The 22,942-nt window shown below is 51.0% G+C and overlaps 1 protein-coding gene across 6 annotated transcripts in view; it reads left to right on the top strand.

Moving 5' to 3' along the window:
• NUP210 (nucleoporin 210) overlaps positions 1-22,942 on the top strand; it is a 105,231-nt gene that overhangs the window by 15,881 nt on the left and 66,408 nt on the right. For 5 of the 6 annotated variants that reach the window (XR_012431516.1, XM_005547877.5, XM_015446302.4 and 2 more), the window contains exons 2-6: positions 4,672-4,808; positions 7,357-7,488; positions 13,538-13,634; positions 16,410-16,560; positions 18,427-18,559. Coding sequence is in view for 4 of the 6 variants with exons in the window: in XM_005547877.5 (XP_005547934.3) it covers positions 4,672-4,808; positions 7,357-7,488; positions 13,538-13,634; positions 16,410-16,560; positions 18,427-18,559 (650 nt within the window). In the remaining 2 variants the exon portion in view is untranslated. Of the gene's footprint in view, positions 1-4,671; positions 4,809-7,356; positions 7,489-13,537; positions 13,635-16,409; positions 16,561-18,426; positions 18,560-20,060; positions 20,168-22,942 lie in introns of those variants that run through there. The other variant, XM_065539026.2, reaches the window with a different exon arrangement.

Here is a 22,942-nt window from a genome sequence, read left to right as displayed (position 1 = left end):
AAAAAATACAAAAAACTAGCCGGGCGAGGCGGCGGGCGCCTGTAGTCCCAGCTACTCGGGAGGCTGAGGCAGGAGAATGGCGTAAACCCGGGTGGCGGAGCTTGCAGTGAGCTGAGATCCGGCCACTGCACTCCAGCCCGGGCGACAGAGCCAGACTCCGTCTCAAAAAAAAAAAAAAAAAAAAAAGAAAGAAAACCTTCTGGATAAAAGTGAATTCCTCCTTACTGCCCCCACCATTTCCACTTCCACCCTCTCTACTTTGAGTTTGGTGCAAACCTTTCCCTCTGTAATTCTCTGGCAGACATTTTCTGTTGTGCTTTTTCATCTAGCGTTACACACCCCTGTGAGGAAGGCAGGGTGTGTGGGGGCCCTGCCTTACAGATGAGAACGGAATTGGTGGCTGTTGTGGTTCTTTTGTGTCCCTTAAAGACATGCCCAAAGCTATGGGTGGGCTCAGAATGCCCGGGAAGGAAGTCAGATAACTGAAAGGAACACTCACACTAGTCACAGGAAAACCAGCCTGAGCTGCCTGCAGCCTCCGGGAGGTGTTGGGATGGGCTGCCCCTGCTTCCGATGAGGGTCCTGACCCAGAGAGAGCAGGCCCCAGAGGAGCGGGGATCTGTGGAGGCTGGACGTGGCCCGGTCTGCTTGTGAGGAAGCCCTGGGAGGATGGAGTCTCACTTCTGCTGTACAGAGCTCAGCCAGCTGAAGAGGGGATGCAGGGACCAAGCCCCATGCCCTGGGGCCTGAGGGGTGGGAGCCACCTTAGATGGCTGAGGCCAGCCTTCCCAGGCCAGGCCAGGCTGCTTTCTCTCTCCCCCAGGCTCTGAGTGTTGAGAGGAGGGACTTTCTTAAGGTCACAAGAGCACTCAGCACCCGCTGCCTCCCAAGTAGAGCCTGGGCAGAGGTCGGAGGTGTCCACAGAGACCCCAGGACATGAGAGCCCTGCACCTGCATGGCCCTCCACCAGGAGGCCAGGCCTCAGAGCCAGGTCAGCATTGGAACCACTCACCATGTGAACGAATGTCAGTGTCCCTCCAGACTCATGTGTTGACACCTCATCCCCAAGGCGATGGCATTTGAGGTGGCACCTTTGGGAGGTGATGGGGTCATGAAGGTGGGGCCCTCATGGTTGAGATTAGTGCCCTTATACAAGAGGCCCCAGAGAGCTCCCTCGCCCTTTCTGCCATGTAACAACAGTGGGAAGACAGCAGGCATGACCCAGAAAGTGGGTCCTCACCAGACACCCAGTATGCCAGCTGATCTTGGACTGCCAGCTTCCAGAACTGTGAACAATACATTTCTGTTGTTGGAAAAACCCTGTTTGTGATGTTTCGTCATGACAGGCCCAACAGACTAAGACGTGTGACTGTGAGCTCTGAAAATGCAGCCAGTACTACATGTCAGAAGCATGATATTTAGGATGTGTTGGGGTAAATCACATGTTTTCTTAAAAATATGACTTTTTAGTAGGAATTTAAAAGTATGGAAGGAACAGGCAGAGCGCAGAGGACTTTTAGAGCAGTGGTGCTGTTCTGAAAGATACTGTCATGGCAAGTGTGGGCCGTTATGCATATGTCCAAACTTATAGGACATGGGATGCCAAGTGTGCACCCTCATGTCAGCTGCAGGTGTTCTGAGTGACTGTAAGGTCACCACAGGCTCCTCCATTGCAACCAATACACCACTGTGGTGGGGATGTTGAGGGAAGTGTTGTGTATACATGGGGCAGGGTTTGTACGTGAAATCTATACTTTCCATTCAGTTTTGCTGTGTACCTCAAACTGCTTTTAAAAAACAAGGTTTATTAAAAATTAATCTCACCTGTTACTTTTTTTTTGACGGAAAATGAAAACGTGGCCTGTGTTACACGTCTGTTGTGCAGGGCTATCTCAGGCTTGTATGGGTCCTTAATGTAGCCCTGCAACATGGACATGAAAGGTGTGGTGACTGCAGCCGGGCTCTGCAGGCTGTCTGGGCATCTCAGTGGCAGCCCAGGGAAGAGCTTGGGGAGTTTTACAAGGAGAATTTCAGGCTTCTTTTACTTGGATAGGAAGAGCTCTGTTTGCATTTATTGCCTGTGTCTGAGATTAATATACTGCTGTTATGAAGCAAGAAAAGGTGGTTTTCTCTATTTTGTTGAGGAGAGAGAGGCTAGGAGAGGGTGTGGGATTTACAGGCCAGACCAGGACTCCAGATCCCAGTTCCCAGGGGCCATTGAATGATATATACCCAGTGTTTTTAAAAGTGGAGTGGGAATTGATGACTTCTCTTCCCCCACCCATAGACTTTATTTTCTTTATTCTTTATATTTATTCATTTATTCTAATTGTTTGTTTGCTTGAGACGGGGCCTCATTCTGTCACTCAGGCAGAGTGCAGTTACACAATCATAGCTCACTGCAGCCTTGAACTCCTGGGCTCAAGCGATCCTCCCACCTCAGCCCCCCATGTAGCTGGGACCACAGATGCACACCACCATAACTGGCTAATTAAAAAAATTTTTTTTGGTAGAGATGGAGTCTCACTTTGTTGCCCAGCCTGGTCTCGAACTTTTGGGCTCAAATGATCCTCCCACCTCAGCCTCCCAAAGTGTTAGGATTACAGGCATGAGACACTGAAGCAGAGTAGACTTTTTTTTTTTTTTAAAAGCAGTTTTAGGTTTACAGCAAAATTCAGTAGAAAGTACAGGCTCCTTTTTCTGTCCCCAGATTGAATCTAGGACCCAGGATTTGTTGTTTCCTTAGCCTCTGCTGCCCCATGTGAATTTTCTGATTTGTCCTTGTTTCTACACTCTGTTTTGTGTACTTGTGTGTGGGAAGTTTAAAGCCCTTCGAAAAATACCATAGGGCCTTAGTGCTGTCAACAGTTGGATGGTTGGACGGAGTGTTTCCAGCGGGCACGGGCCCGGTTCACAGGCACCTGCTTCTTGTCTCCTTTGCGTGCTTGTGCCTGCCTTGCTCTGTTCGTCGACTCTGTGCCGTGCTATTTTCCTGGAAGAAATCCACAAGGGGCCACAGACACACTTCCTCTGGGGTGTAGATTGCTTTCCTTCACTGACGGGTGCAGCTCATTTTCCGTGAACTTCCAAGGTCCATCTGCAGGCCTCCTGCTGCAGCCCACTGTGGCCAGGTGGTGTTGGAGTGGTCAGTGTGCTCAGGTGTGTTGGAAGGGGCCTTGTGCTGGCTTGGCCCAGCGAAGACACTTGGCGTTCAACCAGAAGGCAGGACATCTACCTGGGTGTGTTCTCCACCATTGCCTTTTTTTTTTTTTTTTTTTTTTTTTTGAGGCGGAGTCTCACTCTGTTGCCCAGGCTGGAATGTAATGGCTCAATCTTGGTTCACTGCAGCCTCCGCCTCCCGGGTTCAAGCGATTCTCCTGCCTCAGCCTCCTGAGTAGCTGGAATTACAGGCACCTGCCACCAAGCCTGGTTAATTTTTTGTATTTTTAGTAGAGATGGGGTTTCACCAAGTTGGTCAGGCTGGTCTCGAACTCCTGACCTCTGGTGATCTGCCCACCTCCACCCCCCAAAGTGCTGGGATTACAGGCATGAGCCACTGCGCCTGGCCATGCACCATTGCTTTTTGACACCAGGCAGTTTCTGACAAGTCTCCTTCAGAATACTCGTGGCTGTGGGTGTTCCATTGAGCTCAGGCAAAGTTGGGGAGGATGCGGAGACCCCAGAGTGTCTGCTCTGTGTCAGGTGCTGTGCCGGGTGCAGCTCCGAGAGACAAGCGCCAGGCACGGCTTAGTGGCCCCTCCTGGGGCCTTGGTCACACTATAAGCTCTCTAAGGGCAGCATGGCCGGCTGCTTCCCATGGCCCTGCTTCATCCCAGGTTCCGTGTGGCATTCTTTTGGAGGCCCTGTACACTAGACCTGAGTGCCTGTCTATAGACAACACATGCTAGCTGGGCACACTCAGTGTGGAGTCTGCTGTCCTCTACCTCTCGTCCCCTTCTCACCTGGGCCTGGGATAGTTATCCTGGGCCATGGATGGAAAAACTGAGGTGCTGACACCAGATAGCTTTCCCCATACATTCCTGTTATCCTTCCTCCTGTTATCCTCCCTGGGGAAATTGGCTCACAGACATCTGGGCTTATTTGTGGATGTGTTTATCTGTCTTTCTCCCATCTGTGGCTGTAATAATATCCGCTCCGCAGGCACTGGGAGCTCATGATTGTGGTTATCATTATGGGTTAGTGGAACCCGTCGGGGTTGGAAGCTGATGCCCGGAGCCTGCTGTGTTCCAGGCCTGGGCTAGAGGTTGGTCGAGATGCCTGTGCCCCCTCCCTGTTCAACGTGCTGCTCATGGGATCCCTTGAGCAGCTTTCCTGCTGGTACTGAACGACTCCCACATCTGCAGGAGTCTTGGATGGTGGCCATCTGTTGAACCTTGAGGTCATTTCCAGGTGTGAGGTCTCCTGTTTGAATTGCTCCATGGGGACTGTGTGCACAGGCCCGGAGCCCTCAGCTTGTGGAGGTCTTAACTGGAGAGGCCTCGGCAGGGCCCCACGTCTCCTCAGGGTTTGAAGCTGTGTTAGGCGATCCACCTCAATTCTGTCTTTGGGTCCAGGACTGTGCCCTAGACGGGAGCCACAGCCTGATGTCTGGACCCCGCTGTGCCTTGTGGTGCAGCTCCAGAGAGTAAATGCTGTCTTCTTCCACTGCAGGTTGTCCACCCGGCCGGAGGTGGCCAGCATCGAGCCGCTGGGCCTGGATGAGCAGCAGTGCTCCCAGAAGGCCGTGGTGCAGGCCCGCCTAACCCAGCCTGCCCGCCTCACCAGCATAATCTTCGCAGAGGACATCAGTAAGGGCTGAGTACTGTTTGTGATCCCCAGTGGGAGTCAGAGACAGGGAAACGCCCATTGAGACTCAGGGTCCCAGAGGCCTACCTGAGCCCATGGCAGGGCTTTCTCTTGGTGGGTGGCAGGACACCCAGGCAGGAGACAGGCACCCAGCAGGCAACACCCATCCTGGGCCTTGTGCCAGCACTTTGTACTGTGTTCCCTTTTTGTGGAGGCTGGCTTGCTAAATTTCTAAATTATTATTTGTTACCTAAATAACTTTTTTTTTTTTTTTTGAGACCGAGTGTCACTCTTGTCCCCCAGGCTGGAGTGCAGTGGCGTGATCTCAGCTCACTGCAACCTCTGCCTCCAGGGTTCAAGTGATTCTCCTGCCTCAGCTTCCCAAGTAGCTGGGATTACAGGCGCCTGCCACTACACCTGGCTAATTTTTGTATTTTTAGTAGAGACGGGGTTTCATCACGTTGGCCAGGCTGGTCTCGAACTCCTGACTTCAGGCGATCCACCCACCTCGGCCTCCCAAAGTGCTGGGATTACAGGTGTGAGCCACCACGCCCAGCCCTAAATAACTCTTAATGGGTATCAACTCATTACTATGACAGTTATCCTAATCTATGAAATCACTCCTTTTCATTCCCCATACCTAATTTATTATATTGGTTGTAAAATAGTTTGACAACAACAATATAATTTTCTATCATGCTTTTCCCTACTTAGATTATAGGACATGTTCCATTTTACGATACGATGATTTTTTTTTTTTTTTTTTTGAGACAGAGTCTTGCTGTGTCACCCAGGCTGGAGTGCAGTGGCGCGATCTCGATTCACTGCAACCTCTGCTTCCCAGGTTCAAGTGATTCTCCTGCCTCAGCCTCCTGAGTAGTTGGGGCTACAGGCATGTGCCACCATGCCCAGCTAATTTTTGTATTTTCAGTAGAGACGGGTTTCAGCAAGTTGGCCAGGCTGGTCTCGAACTCCTGACCTCATGATCTGCCCACCTCAGCCTCCCAAAGTGTTGGGGTTACAGGCGTGAGCCACCGTGCCCGGCCCATATAATGATTTTTAATGCTAAATAATATTCTCTTTTTTTGTTGCTGTTTTGAGACAGTGGCTTACTCTGTCACCCAGGCTGAAGTGCAGTGGCTCCAACACTGCTCACTGCAGCCTCAACCTCCTGGACTCAGGCAATCCTCCTGCCTCAGCCTCTCAAGTATTTAATAGTTGGGACCACAGGTGCATGCCACCATGCCCAGCTAATTTGTAAAATTTTTTGTGGATAGTTGGGGTCTCCCTATGTTGTCCAGGCTGGTTTCAAACTCCCGGGCTCAAGCAACCCTCCTGCCTTGGCCTCCCACAGTGGTGGGATTACATGTGTGAGCTACCACACCTGGGCCAAATAATATTCTTAACAGGAGGTTGTCCTATAAGCATTTCCTTGTATTGGGCATTTAGAGTGTTTTCAGATGTTCGTTTCAGTGTTACATATAAAAATAAATGTTTTTATATAGAGAACAAATTAGAGTTCTTTTACATTATTTCTTAAGATAAATTCCCAGTTTTTCTGGGTCACAGCCTTGAATATTTTTATTTTTATTTTTTGAGATGTAGTCTCACTCTGTTACCCAGACTGGAGTGCAGTGGCATGATCTTGGCTCACTACAACCTCCGCCTCCCAAGTTCAAGCAATTCTTCTGCCTCAGCCTCCTGACTAGCTGGGATTATAGGCATGTGCCACCAGGCCTGCCTAATTTTTCTTGTATTTTTAATAAAGATGGAGTTTCATCATGTTGGCCAGGCTGATCTTGAACTCCTGACCTCAAGTGATCCACCTGCCTTGGCCTCCCAAAGTGCTGGGATTACAGACATGAGCCACCACGCCTGGCCAGCCTTGAATACTTTTAAGGCTTTTGATACATGGGACTGTATTGCTGTGCAAGAAAACAACACTAAAGTGCACAAGTATTTTTATATGGTACCTGGGGAATGGTCAGAATACTTTTGTATCTCTTGCTGCTATCCTTACACTTGAGGGTTCCCCAGGTAATGCCATTTACATACCTTATTTATGGAGCAAGTAAAAAAATCTCTGGGTGTGCCCACCAGCCCCTTCTGTACTATAGTTGATAGTCTTTTATAAAAACACCAGCATATGTGTAAACCAAAAACCACCAGTGTAATCCCTAATCTCAGTGAAGGGACAGGGCTCTTGTCTTTGGGATGGGAACTCATCATACTATAACCCTTGTCACTTCACTGAATGGTTACACCCTGAACGAAACTAAGTTTTCCTGGAGTTTTCTTTGCCCACAGCTTTAAATGCTAGTGCCCCGCTGGAAAAGCCAGAATGGGTGGTGACAAGGCCCCCACAGCCCTTCCTTTCTGGTAGTCCCTGTTAACTGTCAGCGGGGCTGTGTGCAAGGGAGCTGCTTGGCTTCTGAGGGTGAAGCTGGTGGTCACTGTGGTCTTTGCCAGAGTGTAAGCCTGCAAGGCTTGGAAGTGGAGCCAGGGGCAGGGACTGTCTTTGTTGCTGACCCCTCCCTGGGGTTCCTTCAGCCACAGGCCAGGTCCTGCGCTGTGATGCCATCGTGGACCTCATCCATGACATCCAGATCGTCTCCACCACCCGCGAGCTCTACCTGGAGGACTCCCCCCTGGAGCTGAAGATCCAGGCCCTGGACTCCGAAGGTGAGGACGTCCCCTGCCTGTTTGTCCTCTGCAGCCCGTGCTGGATCATTCCCCCACCATGACCCTGGCCTTTCTACTTTCCCCACTCCTCTGGCATCCAATCCTGCAGGTCCCTAGGGGGCAGCTGTGGTTAGGCAGGTGAAGTTCGTGCTGGGGGAGATGTTGAAGAGGCAGAAACCACCTCTGAGGTGGGCCTCAAGCCCTTGGTGGCATCGAATCATGGTCACTCCTGGCCCTCAGGAACCCCTACAGTGGGGCCTGTGTGCTCACAGATGTGGCTCTGTGACCCTGGAGCCAGACCTGCCTGTCATAGTGCTGGTCCTTGGTGCAGCACATCTTGGGGAAGCTAGTATTCTTGACAGCGATGGGAGGCAGGGAGAGGCTCCCTGCTCCGGCCCTTAGGGCTGGTGGTGGCTTCTTGTTCCAGACCTCAGCATGTGTGTAGATCAGGTCACATTTATGCTGCTGGCCCAGGGTGCTGCCCTCACATCTTCACTTTGCCAGAGTCAAAAATGGGCTTGGCTTATTTCCAGGCTGGAATTTTTCTAGGTGATCTCTTCAAGGAAGTAAGGGAAACTTTTTTTTTTTGGAGACAGAGTCTTGCTCTTGTTGCTCAGGCTGGAGTGCAGTGGCGCGATCTCGGCTCACTGCAACCTCTGCCTCCCGAGTTCAAGAGATTCTCCTGCCTCAGCCTCCCAAGTAGCTGGGATTATAGGTGCCTGCCACCATACCCAGCTAATTTTTTTTTTTTTCGTATTTTTAGTGGAAGCAGGTTTTTACCAAGTTGGCTAGGCTGGTCTTGACCTCCTGACCTCAGGTGATCCTCCCACCTCAGCCTCCCAAAGTGCTAGGGTTACACGCATGAGCCACTGCACCTGGCCAATAAGGGAAACTTTGTAGGTTAAAATTCTTGTCAGAGAAAATAAAAATCAGGCAAAAGATACCTTTCAGATGATCTGCCCCAAAACCAAGTCCAAACCAAGGCCCACCTTGTCTTTGAAATCTTTTCTGACAACTCTAGCTCCTGTTTTTGAAAAAATTTCTGGATCAGGATTTCTTCGCCTGGATAGTATTGATTGACATTTGGGGTTGAATAATTCTTTGTGATGTGGGCTGTCAGTGCATTATAGGATGTTCAGCAGCATCCCAGGCCTCTACCTACTAGATGTTAGTAGTGTCTCCCAAGCCATGACAATCAAAAATGGCCCAGACATGGCCAAACGTCCCTGGGGGGCCAAACCACTGTTTAGAGCACTAGCAGACCCTTTCTTCGCCATTTACCCATTCGTCAGATGAGGCCCTTAACCTCTGACACTGCCTTCTGACCTGTGAGATTGAGATAGTGATGCTTGTCCTGGGGACCATAAGGATTTAGTGAGAAATATGTACAGTGTTCAGTCTTGTGTGAATACTCAGTAAGCCAGGGGGTGTTTTTCTGAGCACTTTCTACAAACTGGGCCTTGTCCAGGCACCAGGATTGCTATAGGGAAAGAAGTACCTGGCAGCTCCCAAACAGTTAAACACAGAGTTATCCTACACCCCGGCAATTCCACTCCTATCCAAGAGACTGGAAAATACACGTCCACATGTGAATACTCATAACAGCATTATTCATAGCCGCCAAATGTGAAAACAACCCAAGAGTCCATCAATGGATGAGTGGAAAAACAAAACGCGATCGACTCCTGCAATGGAATATTATTTAGCCACAAAAAGAAGGAAATACAGGCTGGGCACAGTGGCTCATGCCTATAATTCCAGCACTTTGGGAGGCCGAGGCGGGCGGATCACTTGAGGTCAGGAGTTCGAGACCAGCCTGGCCAACACGGTGAAACCCTGTCTCTACTAAAAATACAAAAACAAGCCGGGCGTGGTGGCACACACCTGTGGTCCCAGTTACTCAGGAGGCTGAGGCAAGAGAATCGCTTGAGCCCAGGAGGCGGAGGCTGCAGTGAGCCAAGATGGCACCATTACACTCCAGCCTGTTTCAGATTTCTGGGGGCAGTGTGTGAAGGTGCCATGATCTCCACGTCCTGGCCAGCACTTGCTATTGCTCACCCTTGTGGTTCTAGTTAAACCCCTTTTAAGTCACTTTTTCTTGAATGTGTATTGATTCTCCCCTGGCAGGTGGTGGGAATGTCGGGATTGGAGAGGTGCCTACCTTGGCGTTCCCAGGCCACTGTTATGCCAGGATGGTGCCCAGCGGCCCTGGATGGTTTCCTCTTACACTCCCCGCTCTCCTGAAGGGTTGATGGCGCCTGCAGCCAATTCCAGAGTAGGACGTCATCTGGTCTTCACAGACTGGGTCATTCACCAGTAGCCCATGTCAAGGCCTCATCTTTGCAGCAAGAAAATGGATAATTTCCCTCCTCATCCACTGTGAGGGCGTCATGCTTTTTACTTGGTCCTCCTCGCCCAAAATACTTTGATTAGTACCTTCATCATTTCTTTTGCCTTTTTTTCTGAGCCTGTGACCTCTCTTCTGATCAGAGTTTCCTCTGTGAAGTTAAACTTGACCCTTAGAACCTTTGAGGGTCTGGCAGTCCCAGAAATGATGTGCCTTATCTAGATTGACGAATGTCAAGAAAGAGAATTGCTCAACAAGCAGTGGCACCGTGGCTGCCCATGGGTGCCAGGCAGTATGTTGTCCCCTTAGTAAGTACAATGTCTTTTTGTGCTTATAAATGGTCTGATGCCCACTATATAGATGAGGAAGCTGAGGCTCAAAGAGCTTCAGTAACTTGCCCATGGTCACACAGCTTATGGGTGGCTGAGCAGGGGCTGGGATCCAGGATGTCTGACTCTGTCACCTGAGCTCTTTCCCGCTGGATGCACTGCCTGTCTCCTGCTGCTGCATTTTCCTGGGCATTGGGGGTCCTCCCCGCATGGCTGGGATCTGCCTTTTTGGCCAGAAGCCACCTGCAGAGTGCCCTCCTCCAGACAGGGCTCTGTCTATTGCACATAGTAGGTACAAATAGCTTCTTTTTGAGTGGAAAAAGCAAAACTTTGAGCATAAGTTTTCACAGCTATTTCCTGGCCCACCTATGCCTCTTGCATCAGCAGAACTGGGCTAGCTCAGCGTCTACAAACATGCCCCTTCCTCACCTTTCCTTATCCCGTCTCTTCTGCCTGGAGCACCTTCCCCTCCTGAACTCTGCTTTCAGAAGCCATGCTTCCTCTGGCATTGCCTCTCAGGTATCCCCTCCTCCAGGGAGCCCTCCTTGGCTGCCCAAGGTGGGACGTATTCTTCCCTTCCATTTTCCCTCAGCTCTGCAGTGCCCCCTGCCCTGGGGTGCAAGGACATTTTCTACTGTGGCTTGTCAAGGTCAGCACTAGGAAGGCATAACTGGGATCAGTTCATTCTTCTGGACTCTTCTGTGCCTGACACTGGACTTGGGGCCCAACCAGCATTGGGTAAATGTTTGCTAGGTTGAATTGCCTAACATTTTCCTTCAGCCCTCCTGCAGGACAGGGGAGGTGGATCCTCTGGAGACCGGACCCCTGGCTTTCCTGGTTAATATCTAAACTTGGTTGTGAGCCTTCAAGGTCAAGGGCTCTGTTGCACATAGTAGGTACTGATAGCTTCTTTTAGAGTGGAAAAAGCAAAACTTTGGGCACAGATTTCTTGAGAGCTTTCCCTGCCCCCTTGCCACCCTTAGGGGTGCCCACCCGCAGCAGGCCCTGGAAAGGCAGACGTGTGCCTTGACATCCCCAGAGCCCACACAGCTGGGTCTGGCCATGTTGCCCAGCAGCTGGCAGGAGAGAAAGCCAGTGGCCAGCAGCTGGCAGGCCCATGCATGAACGAGGGTCCCTGTGTTCTCATCTGCATGGAGCCCTGCAAATCCTGCACCTGGTCCTATGTGTGCACCTGCCCAAGCAGGTAACTTACAGAAGCCTAAGGACACTTTCTGCTCTTGGAATTGCCACACATTCAACTCTTCCTCCACATTTGAACGTGGTGGACTTCCAGGAGAGACTGGGGGGAGCAAAGAAGATGAAAAACAGCTCCACGTGCATCCCCCTGAAGTGTCTGCAGGCACGATTCTCTCCCACTGTTTTCCTTGCTAAGAGCCCCTTAGCAGGGCCTCCCCCACCTCTATCCCCTTGTCCATAAGCGGGCCTTTGTGAACACTGGACATGTCACGGGGGTGCTTTCTCAATTTGATCTTCCCACCAACTCCGTGGGTTTGTATTTTCATCCCCATTTTACAGAAGAGAAAAGCTATGCTTGGAGCTGAGCTAGGTAGAAGCGCCAGGGTAGCTGTTCAGGACTCTTGTAGTGTTGGCATGTATTTATGTTAAGGGAGTGGCCTGCCTAGTGGTCTGCAGTCTTGCATTTCTGGTTAGTGGGTCACACTATTGTAGGGTCTCCATGCTCCCCTCACTAAGCACATTGTAAAGCTGCCGTGCTGGGCTCTGACTCCGGAAGGCAGGAATTTTGGCCCAGGCTCCCCTCACCGAGCACACTGCAAAGCCGGCCTGCTGGGCTCTTCCCCTGGAAGGTGGAATTGGAGCTCAGGCTCCCCTCACTGAGCACACTGCAAAGCCAACCTGCTGGGCTCTGTCCCCAGACAGTGGAATTGGGGCTAGCAGTACTCCATGTGCACCCTGTTTCAGCTCAGTGTGTGGAAGAAGGTTCTCACAGTCAGGGCTGTTGAACAGAGGAATGGATTGTGCTGGGCGATGAGCTCCTTGTCCCTGGGGTATGCGGGAAGGGTCTCAAGCCCACATCCAATGGGGATGCAGCATCCAGGGGTTGGACTAGAGGACTCGTGTCTTGCAGCCAATGTGTTTTGCTGGTGTGGATTTTCATATTCACCATCCTCATCTAATGTCCTGGATGTTAGGAAGACAGATTAATTTTTGGGAAACAATAGACTTTTCATTTGCTCAAAATCCTGCTGTGGACCTCCAAGAAAAAAATCTTCCCACGTGTATGTACATCATAGATGGGGGTTATCTTCCTCTGATCAGTTGCTCACCTTGATGGAAGGACACCCAGGGAACTGTAAGAAGATACCTCTCTTCATAAAAGATGCCTTGAGAAGTAAGGCGAAGGCAGCAGAGTTTTCTGGAGCTTCTGCTAAGCACTATTTCATGTGGTCTTTGAGACCTCGTGGGGCCAGGGATCGGGGTGAAGAGAAGCAGGACCCAGGCCCGTCTGACTCTAAATACCTTGCCCTTTGCACTGTAGAAACAACAGCTTTTCTTGGCCCCCAGATCCCTTGTATTGGGAGCTGGTCAGGAAGGGAGTGTGGACGAGGGATGTGGAACAGGCGTGGGGCATCAGGGGCTGGCGGGGAGTGTGGCATGACCGCTTCTAGAGAGGGTGAGCAGCTTTTGGCCCTCAGAGGGAATGAGGCCCAGGCGGGTGGATCTTCATCCTTTCAAGAGAAGGTGAGAACTAGACTTGCATGTGGCATCTGTTTCTTGATTGGAAAGGATAGATCAGAAGGCTCCCAGGCAGCAAGCCAGGACATAAGAGCCAAGGCTGGCTGGGCCTGGCTCTCCTTGCCCCCTACCTACCCCAGGACCTCAAGAGTCTCACAGTCAAAGTGAAGAAGCAAGAGTCATGTGACACTAGACAGTTGGGGTAATGCCCCTCTTCCCTGGGTCCCCTCCCCCGCACAGGGAGAGAGAGGAATTTACTCCCAGGAAGTGGTGAGCAGGAATGAATGGTCCAGGTTTCCAAGCAGCCTCCTAAACTGTAAACCAGTCACAGACCTGCAGGGCAGTGGTGTTATGTACTGCATTGAGCTAGTCCTGCAGTCAAGGGCAGGGAGTCACCGCAGGAAGAGCACAAGCTTTCACCTGACAGCCCTCGGTTCAAATCCTGACTTCGCCCCCTGGTGGTCACATGATTGTGAGCGAGTAAGTGTCTTCATTCCTTTCAGCCTCAGTTTCCTCTCCTGACATACAGGTTATGACACCTGCCTGGTGGGGGGTGATGTGGAGGGTGGTTCCTGCGTGGGGCAGAAGCTCCCACCGCCTCCCTCCACCCTGGGGAATTAACTCCATGTCTGTTCACCTTCCTCGTCTGCTCTTACAGGGAACACCTTCAGCACTCTGGCCGGACTGGTCTTCGAGTGGACGATTGTGAAGGACTCCGAGGCGGACAGGTTCTCAGACTCCCACAATGCACTGCGGTAAGGGGCGCCTCTGCCGGAACTGACCCCCTTTGAAGGGAAGGGAAAAGGGGGACAGCTGTGAGCTTCTCACCAGCAGGGGGCTTTCATCTGGGTCGTTGAGGAGCCTGGGAGACTCCCAGGATGCCTGCAACATTCCAAGTATCTGATTAAGGAATGGGGTTCACTCACACCATTGTGCAAGAGCCTAGCTGCTTCTGCAGCCCACAGAGAGTGTCCTGTGAGAAGCTGTCAGAGACTTGGGATGTCTAGCTGGAGAAATGAGACGTGCACGGCTGTCTCGGGGCACAGGGGAAGTGTGGGTGGCCCCAGGCTGCACTTCTGGGGGGCCAGTTAAAGGGCAGCCAGGTTTCGGCTGGGGCACAGGCCAGCTGTGCCAGCCGGTCTCTGGTGGAACAGGCTAAGTCACCCATACGGCGGTACAGTAAGACCCGTTGTGAGGTGGACACCTTAAGCGTCTTGACCTGTGTCATCCTCCTGGCAGCCACGCGAGCTTGCACACCACTGTGCTCTCCATCGAGTAGTCGTAGAGGCTGAGACTTGGAGAGGCCGAGCCATTTGTCTGAGCTCAGGGAGGGCAGAGCTGGAGTCTGAACTCAGATCCATGGATCCACACTGTCTCATGTGGGAACAACAGGCCCCAGGGCTATTTACTTGTAGTGAGGAAATGCGTAGTTCAGTTCCTAAGATGCACAAGCCTCCTGTCAATGGCTCACTGCGCTGCCACATGTGGGACAGGGCAGGAGCAGAGCCACGCAGGTCCTCTGCGCTGGTGCAGGTCCCAGGTCTGAGCTTGTATTCCTGACTGTGCCACCTTCCTCGTGATTTGCTATGTGATTTTTAAAATGCACGGTCCCTTTTTTAAAGTTGTTTTTGAATGTTTTGAGTCTCCTTTTGCAGCAATTTTAGGCCTGTAGAAAATCTGCCAGTGTAGTCCAAAAAGTGGTCTCCCTCACTCACCTGAGAGCCGGCTGCCAGCCTCATGTCCCGTCACCCTGATGATTTTCATGTGCTTTACGACCATCAGGGACATTGTCCTGCACGGCCACCATGCAGTCATGGCACTAGGAAAGGAACACTGATGCCGACTGTCTTCAGACCTCACTCGAGTTTGGTCATTTGTCCCCGCTTTATCCTTTTCAGCAAAAAGAGATCCCAGCCCCAAGTCACCTGCCGCATGTGTTCCGTTTCTCTTAGTCTCTGTCAGCCTGGGACTGTCTCCTGGGCTTTGACTTTGGACACCGCAACGCTTGTGAAGAGGACAGTCTAGTTATCAGTAGAGTGGCCCTTGTTTTGGGTTTGTCTGCTGTTCCCTCACGGCCAGGGTCCGAATGTTGTGTCTTTGGCAGGAATATTTCGGAAGTGAGACTCTGTTCTTCTACTTCCCTCTGTGCTTTCTCACCCCTTTGTAATTATAAGTCCTTTGTTGGGGAGTTTACTGTCTGGTCTTTCATTACGCCATTAAAGTCCTGCTCTGGACCGTAGGGGATGTTGGGGTGTGGTTCTTCCATCACAACCTTCTCCAGGCCTCGGCTTACAGCAACTCCAGATAGACATCCTCATGTCGATGCCTTTACGAGTCTAGTTGCCCTTGTGGAGACAGGGCCTTCTGGACCAGCTCTGTGGTTTCTGGTGTTTTATAAAACCATGACCCTGGGCTGGAGAGTCAGAGACCTGGGACCTAGATTGCAGTCCTGGCTTTGTCGCTTCCTGCCTGTGGCCTTAGCCAGGGAACATTACCCACCTGAGCCTCAGCCTCCTGCCCTGGGAAACAGAGCTGGAGGGGATCCCGTACCTGCCTTTGAGGGCCACTGTGCAGCTTAGCGGGTTGATCTGCTCAGGGCCCCTCTCTGGGCCTGGCACATGCTGGATGTTGAGGGGATGCTGATTCCCTATCCCCTTCTGACAACACCCCATTCCCCGCCACGTCAGGCCCCTTGAGCTTCCAGGCAGGTAGCTCTGCACCTGAGCCAAATGCTAACAGAAATCCCAGACGCCATGGCAGGTTGGAGCTGGATTGTCCTGGATTTGCAATTTGACATGTGACACCTAGAGTAATCGGGCGAGGAAATAAATCACAATGCGGCCCAGCATCGGCAGATTGCTCTTGTGCAGGGGAACAGTGGACTCGTTTGTAAATGCAGGCTGAAGTGGGAGGCTGCATGGGAAGGATCCCTGAAGTCAGCCTGCCCAGCAGCCCACACTCCAGGCTATACCACGTCCCCGACATCTCCCCAAGACGAGATCCAGGGAGAGTGAGATGTGGTGCCGTCCAATCCCCAGGGCTAGGGGACCAGTCATGGAGAATCGTTCTCCAGAGCCGGGCACTAGGCCGGGGAGGTGGGACAGGAGCAGGCAGCCTTGGGAAGGTGAGGGCGCTGCTGGCCCCGCTGTGACTGGGCTGTGCTCTTGGGCCTGCTGCCTACTCTCCCGGGCCTCACTGTTCCCATATGGACTCAGCAGCTGGTCTTGCATGTCAGTATTTACATCACGTGTACATACGGATAAAATGCAGATTCCCAGGCATCTTGCATCTTGGAGACAAAGCCTGGGCCAGGGGCCAAGAATCTGTATTTTTCACAAGGACTTTGGCAGTTCTGAAGTAGGAAGTTGCAGTGACATGTCTCTAGGCAGCCCCAACCCTGACTAGGGCAAAACCCCTTATTTCAGCGTTAGCCCCAGTGAGAGGTGCTTATAGGGAATGCCGTGGTAGATTCTGACGAATCTTGTGTTGGAGTTTGATCAACGAACTTTGACAAAGTGCTCCTTTTCCAGAATCCTCACTTTCTTGGAGTCTACGTACATCCCTCCTTCTTACATCTCAGAGATGGAGAAGGCTGCCAAGCAAGGGGACACCATCCTGGTGTCTGGGATGAAGACCGGGAGCTCCAAGCTCAAGGCTCGCATCCAGGAGGCTGTCTACAAGGTGGGCCTGGGGTGCTGGGGGACAATGGGCTTCCTGGGGTGGAATCAGGCTGACGGCACCTGCTCATTCCCATAGACATGTTGAATTGTGGAAGTGAGATGCTGTCCCATGATTTCAGGATGTGGGTTCGTATTTTTATGTGTTTGGTTTCTTTTGAGCCTCAGCTTACAAAGAAAGGTGGTTGAGGCCCCAGAAAGCATCTCTAGGGGTGCATAGCATTTGCTCATTCTCAGTTTCTAGGGAGGTCCAAGAGCAGGAGGTTCCTAGTAACTTGCCTATTTCCAATTGGCCTCCCCACCGTGCTGGTATAGGGACGCTCCCAAGCACTTGGGGCTTTGACAAAGCCCGGAGCTCCTGGTGTCTTCTATGCCGTCTCTCCTTGTGCCCCCATTGGAGCCCTGAGACTGGTGGCCCAGGGATCCCTTGTGTAGATCTCCTCAACCCCCTGCCCCAGCCGATCCCATGTCTTCCTGGCCTCACCAGCATCCCATTCTCGGGATAGTGGGGGTATGCCAGAGGAAAGGAGAATGAGGAGTGGGTCTATCCAACGTCCTGGTTCCTTCCCTGTCCCCGTGGACTAATGTCCACCCAACCGGTGCCTCGTTTTGAGCTGCAACACTGAGATATTTTTGTTTGCCTAGTGTCTGGAGCACAGGCAGGAACATGTGGTACTTGGCCTGCCATTTAATTTTGTAGAGTGGCAGACAGAGAAATCCTCTTCTGATTCACTCTCTGTAGTGGGTTTGCTGCATCTGGGAGTCCTGGAAGGTTTTGGAAACATGCGGACATGCCCTGTTACAGGGGCTAATCCCGCAGGACTCTGCAGGTAGTAGTTGGAGACAGTTTGCTCCTGTGTAGGGCCCAGGCTGGGAATGGGTACAGCCCCACTGCTAAGCTGGAAAGGCAGATTTGCTGTCCTGCCCTCCGACATTCAGTGGCCCTCCCTGCCTGCATTCTGCCACAGAACCCTGCCCATGGTGGTGCCCAATATACTTGTCTCTTTTGAATGCACTGAAGATATTAACTAGTTGTTAAGTGAGGAAACCTGTCAGTTGTGACAGCAGGCTTAAAGGAGAATCCAAAGAATAGCCACAGGACACCAGGCATGCTGAACTGAACTCAGAAACATGCAGAATGCCCACACCCACAGGAGGGCAGTCAGCTGTACCTCCACCAGAGGAAATGTTTTTGTGTTTCTGTGGACAAGAATCGTTTGCTTTGTTGTTGCTTTTCTGCAATGTACAGTGCCATCAAACAGGCCAAAGACAATGAAAGGTGCAGGCCTCTGGAGAATCCAGTACCTAAGGGTGCACTAGACAGGGCACCTAGTGATCTTTCTCCCATTGCAAAGTTGCTCACAGGTTTTCCTGAGGAGGCAGGAGGTCACAGGTTGGGGGTGAGAGGTGGGCAGGGGAAGGGGCCAAGGAATAGCAGCCAAGGGCTCATCACAGCACATGCGTCTCCTGCTTTTTACATTGGCCTAGGGCTTCTCAAGTTCCCTGGACCTTGGGCTTTTGTGCAGAGAGAACTTGAGCTCCTGATGGCCATACTGTCCCTAAAGTTCATGCTGGCTTTCCTCATTTACTCCCGTTTAATCATTGTTTCACATAGAGATGAGCCATGCACAATGGGCAGCCAGTGAGAGGGCTCAGTCTGGGTAATGCCCTTTGTCTGGGTGCCTGCTGTACTTATGGACCTCCCTCGGGACCTCTGGGGTCTGAAAGTGAGGATTTGAGAATGATATCTTGTTTCTTTCCTCCTAACTTCTCTATTCCCATGTTTAAAACATCTCTTTCTCTTGCTCTCACCACCACTCCTCCATTCCCTATCTGCACCTCACTTTGTCTACCTTTTCTTTATGCCAAGAACGTACGCCCTGCAGAAGTCAGGCTGCTGATTTTGGAGAACATCCTTCTGAACCCGGCCTATGACATCTACCTGATGGTGGGAACCTCCATTCAATACAAGGTGCAGAAGATCAGGCAAGGGAAAATTACAGGTGTGTCATTGGCTCTGCCATCGTGACAGATGCTTCCTTTGTCCTTTTTTTATTTTGGTGACATACATGTAACAAAATTTACCATATTAACCACTTTTAAGTGCTCTGTCAGGTAACATTAAGTACATTCACAGTGTTTTGCAGCCATCACCACCATCCATCCACAGAACTCGTTCATCTTCCCAAACTAAAGCTCTACATTGTTAAACACTAACTCCCCTTCACCCTCTCCCAGCCCTTGGCACCCACCATTCTATTTCCTGTCTCCATGAATGTAACTACTCTGGGTACCTCACGTACGTGGAATCACGTAGTATTTGTTTTTTTGTGACTGGCTTATATCACCTTTTTCTTAGCCTGATGTCTTCAGGGTTCATCCATGTTGTAGCAAGGACTGGAATTCCCTTCCCTTTTAAGGCTGAATAGTGCTCCATTGTGTGGATGGATAGATCACATTCTGTTTACCCGTTCATCCATCAGCAGACACTTGGGTTGCTTCCACTTTTTGGCCGTTGTGAGTAATGCTGCTGTGAACATAGTGAGAAAATATCTGAATCCCTGCTTTCAAATTCTTTGGGGTATATGCCCCTTCAGTGGCAGCAAGTCCAGAGCTGTGGGCTTTGTGCTTAGCTGGGCTTTGTCCCTGGTCTGCAACTGACATCTGAACAAACTTGGGCAAGCCACTGCCCTTCTCCAGGGCTATTTCTCATTAGAGCCTTTGAGGCCTTTCTGCCTAGGCTATGAGGACAAAATGAGTCAACAGGAGTGTAGTTGTACTGTGTACTTGTGTTTGGATAGTGAGGGTTCTTAATGGAGTGCCAGTCCTCCTAAGGATCATTATCATTTTGTGCAAAGCTGTGTATATTTAACATCCAGAGCGTAGGACGTGAAGAGTCCTGGGCACAAGAGCTCAGGGCCAGTTCATCCGAGGGCCTCGGGCAGGTGACTTCACCAGGTTGGTAAGTCGGTTCCACCTATGATACAGGATGTCATTTAAGAGGCAGGCAGATACACACTTCAGCATAAGAGCAACTTGAGCGGTGTCCCCAGATGATGGGAGGTGCTGCATTGTTTAAAGTCCTGCTCAGGTGAGAGCAGTCGTCTGGTTGGTCATTCCTGTGGCAGAACGCTTGGTCTCTCAGGAGGACAGAGAAACTGAAGACAGGTGCTCCTGCCTTTGGACCAGGTTCTTTCTGGCAAGGGGGTGCTAGTTGAAGGGAAGCAAACTTGTGTTTCTTGATTCTAGGCAAGCAGCATCTGCCCTTCGGCAGGATGTCAAGTCAACGGGGGAGGATGGCCTGCAGTAGGATTTGTAGGAAGCCAAGCATTGGTGTCCTGGTCAGAGCCCGATGTTTACCTGACTTCAGGGCAGCAGATTCTAAGGCAGAGACAGTCTAAGATGTGGTTTTCTAAGACTCTGAAAGGGGAAGAGGCTCCAACGTAGAGTTCTGGGGACAGCAGCCTAAGGAAGAGGTCTCCAAAATATAAACTTATCCATGAACCCTGATCAAGAAATGGCGCTGCAGCCTGGAGGAAGACGCTTGGAGAGCCTGGTCACTGCCAACAGCACCTAACCATGACTGAGCATTTCCTCGGTGTTGGGCAGTTGTAAGTGCTTTTCTTTTTAAAATTACTTTATTTCTTTAGAGACTTGGTCTTGCTATGTTGCCCAGTCTGATCTCAAACTCCTGGCCTCAAGCCATCCTCCTGCCTCAGTTCTTCTGAGTAGCTGGGACTACAGGTGTGTACCTGGATATAAACCAACAGCTCTGTGAGGTAGATTTCATTAATACCGTTTCATACATGAGGAAACTGAAGCATAGAAGAGCTGAAGCTCACAAAACTGTTGGGCTCCTTGGCCTTAATCACCCCTGTAGGATCGATTGGAATTTTCCTCTGCCCCGTCTCCCCAAAGGAAACCCAGAAAAAAGCTAATTATAACAACAGGGCCGGCCGGGCATGGTGGTTCATGCCTGTAATCCCAGCACTTTGGGAGGCTGAGGTGGGTGGATCACAAGGTCAGGAGTTCGAGACCAGCCTGACCAACGTGGTGAAACCCTGCCTCTATTAAAAATACAAAAATCGACCAGGTGTAGTGGCGCATGCCTGTAATCCCAGCTACTCAGGAGGCTGAGGCAGGAGAATCGATTGAACCTGGGAGATGGAGGTTGCAGTGAGCCGAGATCATGCCATTGCACTCCAGCCTGGGTGACAGAACGAGACTGTCTCAAAACAAACAAACAAAAAACAGAGCCTTACAGTCTCCCAGGGCAGCAGCGAGGTGGTCCATTTGCATGGGACTCATGGGGCATGAAACTGCCCCAGCTGGGCAAGCAGAGCCCGTGTAGTTAAGAAGGGATGGGCTGGTTTTAGGAAGAGCTCACTTGGCCAGGCGCAGTGGCTCACACCTGTAATCCCAGCATTTTGGGAGGCCGAGGCGGGTGGATCATGAGGTCAGGAGATCGAGATCATCCTGGCTAACACGGTGAAACCTAAAAATACAGAAAAAATACTAAAAATACAGAAAAAATGAGCTGGGTGTGGTGGCACACACATGTAGTCCCAGCTACTCAGAAGGCTGAGGCTTGAACCTGGGAGGCAGAGGAGGTTGCAATAGCTGAGACCGCATCGTCGCACTCCAGCCTGGGCGACAGAGTGAGACTCTGTCTCAAAAAAGAAAAGAAAAGAAAGAGCTCACTCTAAATTAGCTCGGGTATCGCAGCCCAGAGGAACTGTACCTCCCAAGGTACCTAGAAAACTTATGGGCTTGGTCACTGACTTTCCTGCCACAGACAACAAGGAATTGGAGCACACGAAAGATGCCCTGGGACAGGAAAAGAAGGAGGCAGAGCCCACCTCTCTTTCATCAGTGGGGTCATGAGATGTGAAAGTCCTCCAAAAATACACACTCCTGTGTGATTGATGGCACTGGATGCTACTGCAGTGGATTCCAGATGGATGTTTTGGCAAAACCGAGAGGGGCCTAACTAGCAAAACTTCACTGTGAACAAGACACACCAGCGGAAACTCCTAAGTCTTTTAGATGAATCGATTTTGGGGTTTTTTTGAGAGGGTCTTGCTTTGTCACCCATGTTGGAGTGCAGTACCATGATCATGGCTCACTGCAGCTTTGACCTCCCAGGCTCAACTGATCCTCTCACCTCAGACCCCTGAGTAGCTGGGACCACAGGCACACACCACCATGCCTGGCTAATTTTTTTTTTAATAGAGATGGGGTCTCTCTATGTTGCCTAGGCTGTCTCAGACTTCTGGGCTCAAGTTATCCCTCCTACCTCAGCTTCCCAAAGTGCTGGGATAATAGGCGTGAATTGCCATACTCAGCCTAGCTAGATTGTTTTTTCTTTGAGGTGTAATTCACGTGACTATATTGGTTTTTGCAGGTTTGCTAGACAGAAAAGTCAGGGAATGTTGTCTTCATAGGGGACCTGAATTTCAGCAAATCCGTGTCTTATCCGGCATCCTGTGGAAGCCTCAGAGCATTCTGGGTTGGATGACAGTTACATGGGCTTATTAACATAGGATAATTATAACTGCAGATTAACTCTTTATATTTTTCTTTTCTGTTGGGTTTCCTTCCTTACAGTAATTTTTTCTTCTTTGGTATTTTTATTTCCTTTATGCCTGCCTCTCTTCTTTTATCTGGCTGCTCCCTTTCTTGCAAATACATTTCCTGAGCATCTGCTCTGTGCCAGCCCTTTGCTGAGTGCTGGGTGCACAGTGGTCAGCAGGGCTGCCTGCTTCCTGCCCTCCTGGAGTTCACAGCCTAGTGGAGGCAGAGCATAGTCAGTCACATCATGTCTGCAAGTGAGACCTGTGAGTGAAGGAGACAAGCTCCTGGGGCTTATAGCCTGGCATCTGTGTTGCTTATAGGGTGGGCTTCCAGTGGGGACTGTGGTCGCCATCTCCAGTCCTTAGTCCTAAGTCCTGTTGGTGTTTGGATTGGTTGCAGACATGACTGCCACTGTGATCAAGCTGTTAGATGTAATAAAAATGGGAAGGATGTGCTGGCTGATGTAATCAGTATCCAAAGAGATCTTGAGTGGATAGAATGGTGGAAATTACTGAAATAAAATGTACTAGGTTTGCAAAACCAATAGCATGCACATGTGTTGGGCTGAGGTTCATGTGTCAAAGACTCAGTTGTAGAAGGGACTTTGAATCTGGCAGGCACTTAACTGTGGCTGCTCAGAACTAATGTATCTGGGGCTGCATGAGCAGGGGCTGAGGTCAGAGGCAGGGAGTGAGCTGTCCTTCATCCCTGACTCAGACCCAGCTCCGTAGTCATCCCTGGAGCTCATGTGGAGTGCAAGGTCTGGGAGTGGGGGCACTGACAGAAACACATCTGGGGGGATCAGCCAGGGT

Source organism: Macaca fascicularis, chromosome 2, assembly GCF_037993035.2.
Source record: "Macaca fascicularis isolate 582-1 chromosome 2, T2T-MFA8v1.1".
In the NCBI taxonomy this organism is placed as follows: Eukaryota; Metazoa; Chordata; class Mammalia; order Primates; family Cercopithecidae; genus Macaca; species Macaca fascicularis.
The sequence above is the reverse complement of the archived record's forward strand: the minus strand, read 5'-3'. Positions and strand labels throughout refer to the sequence as shown.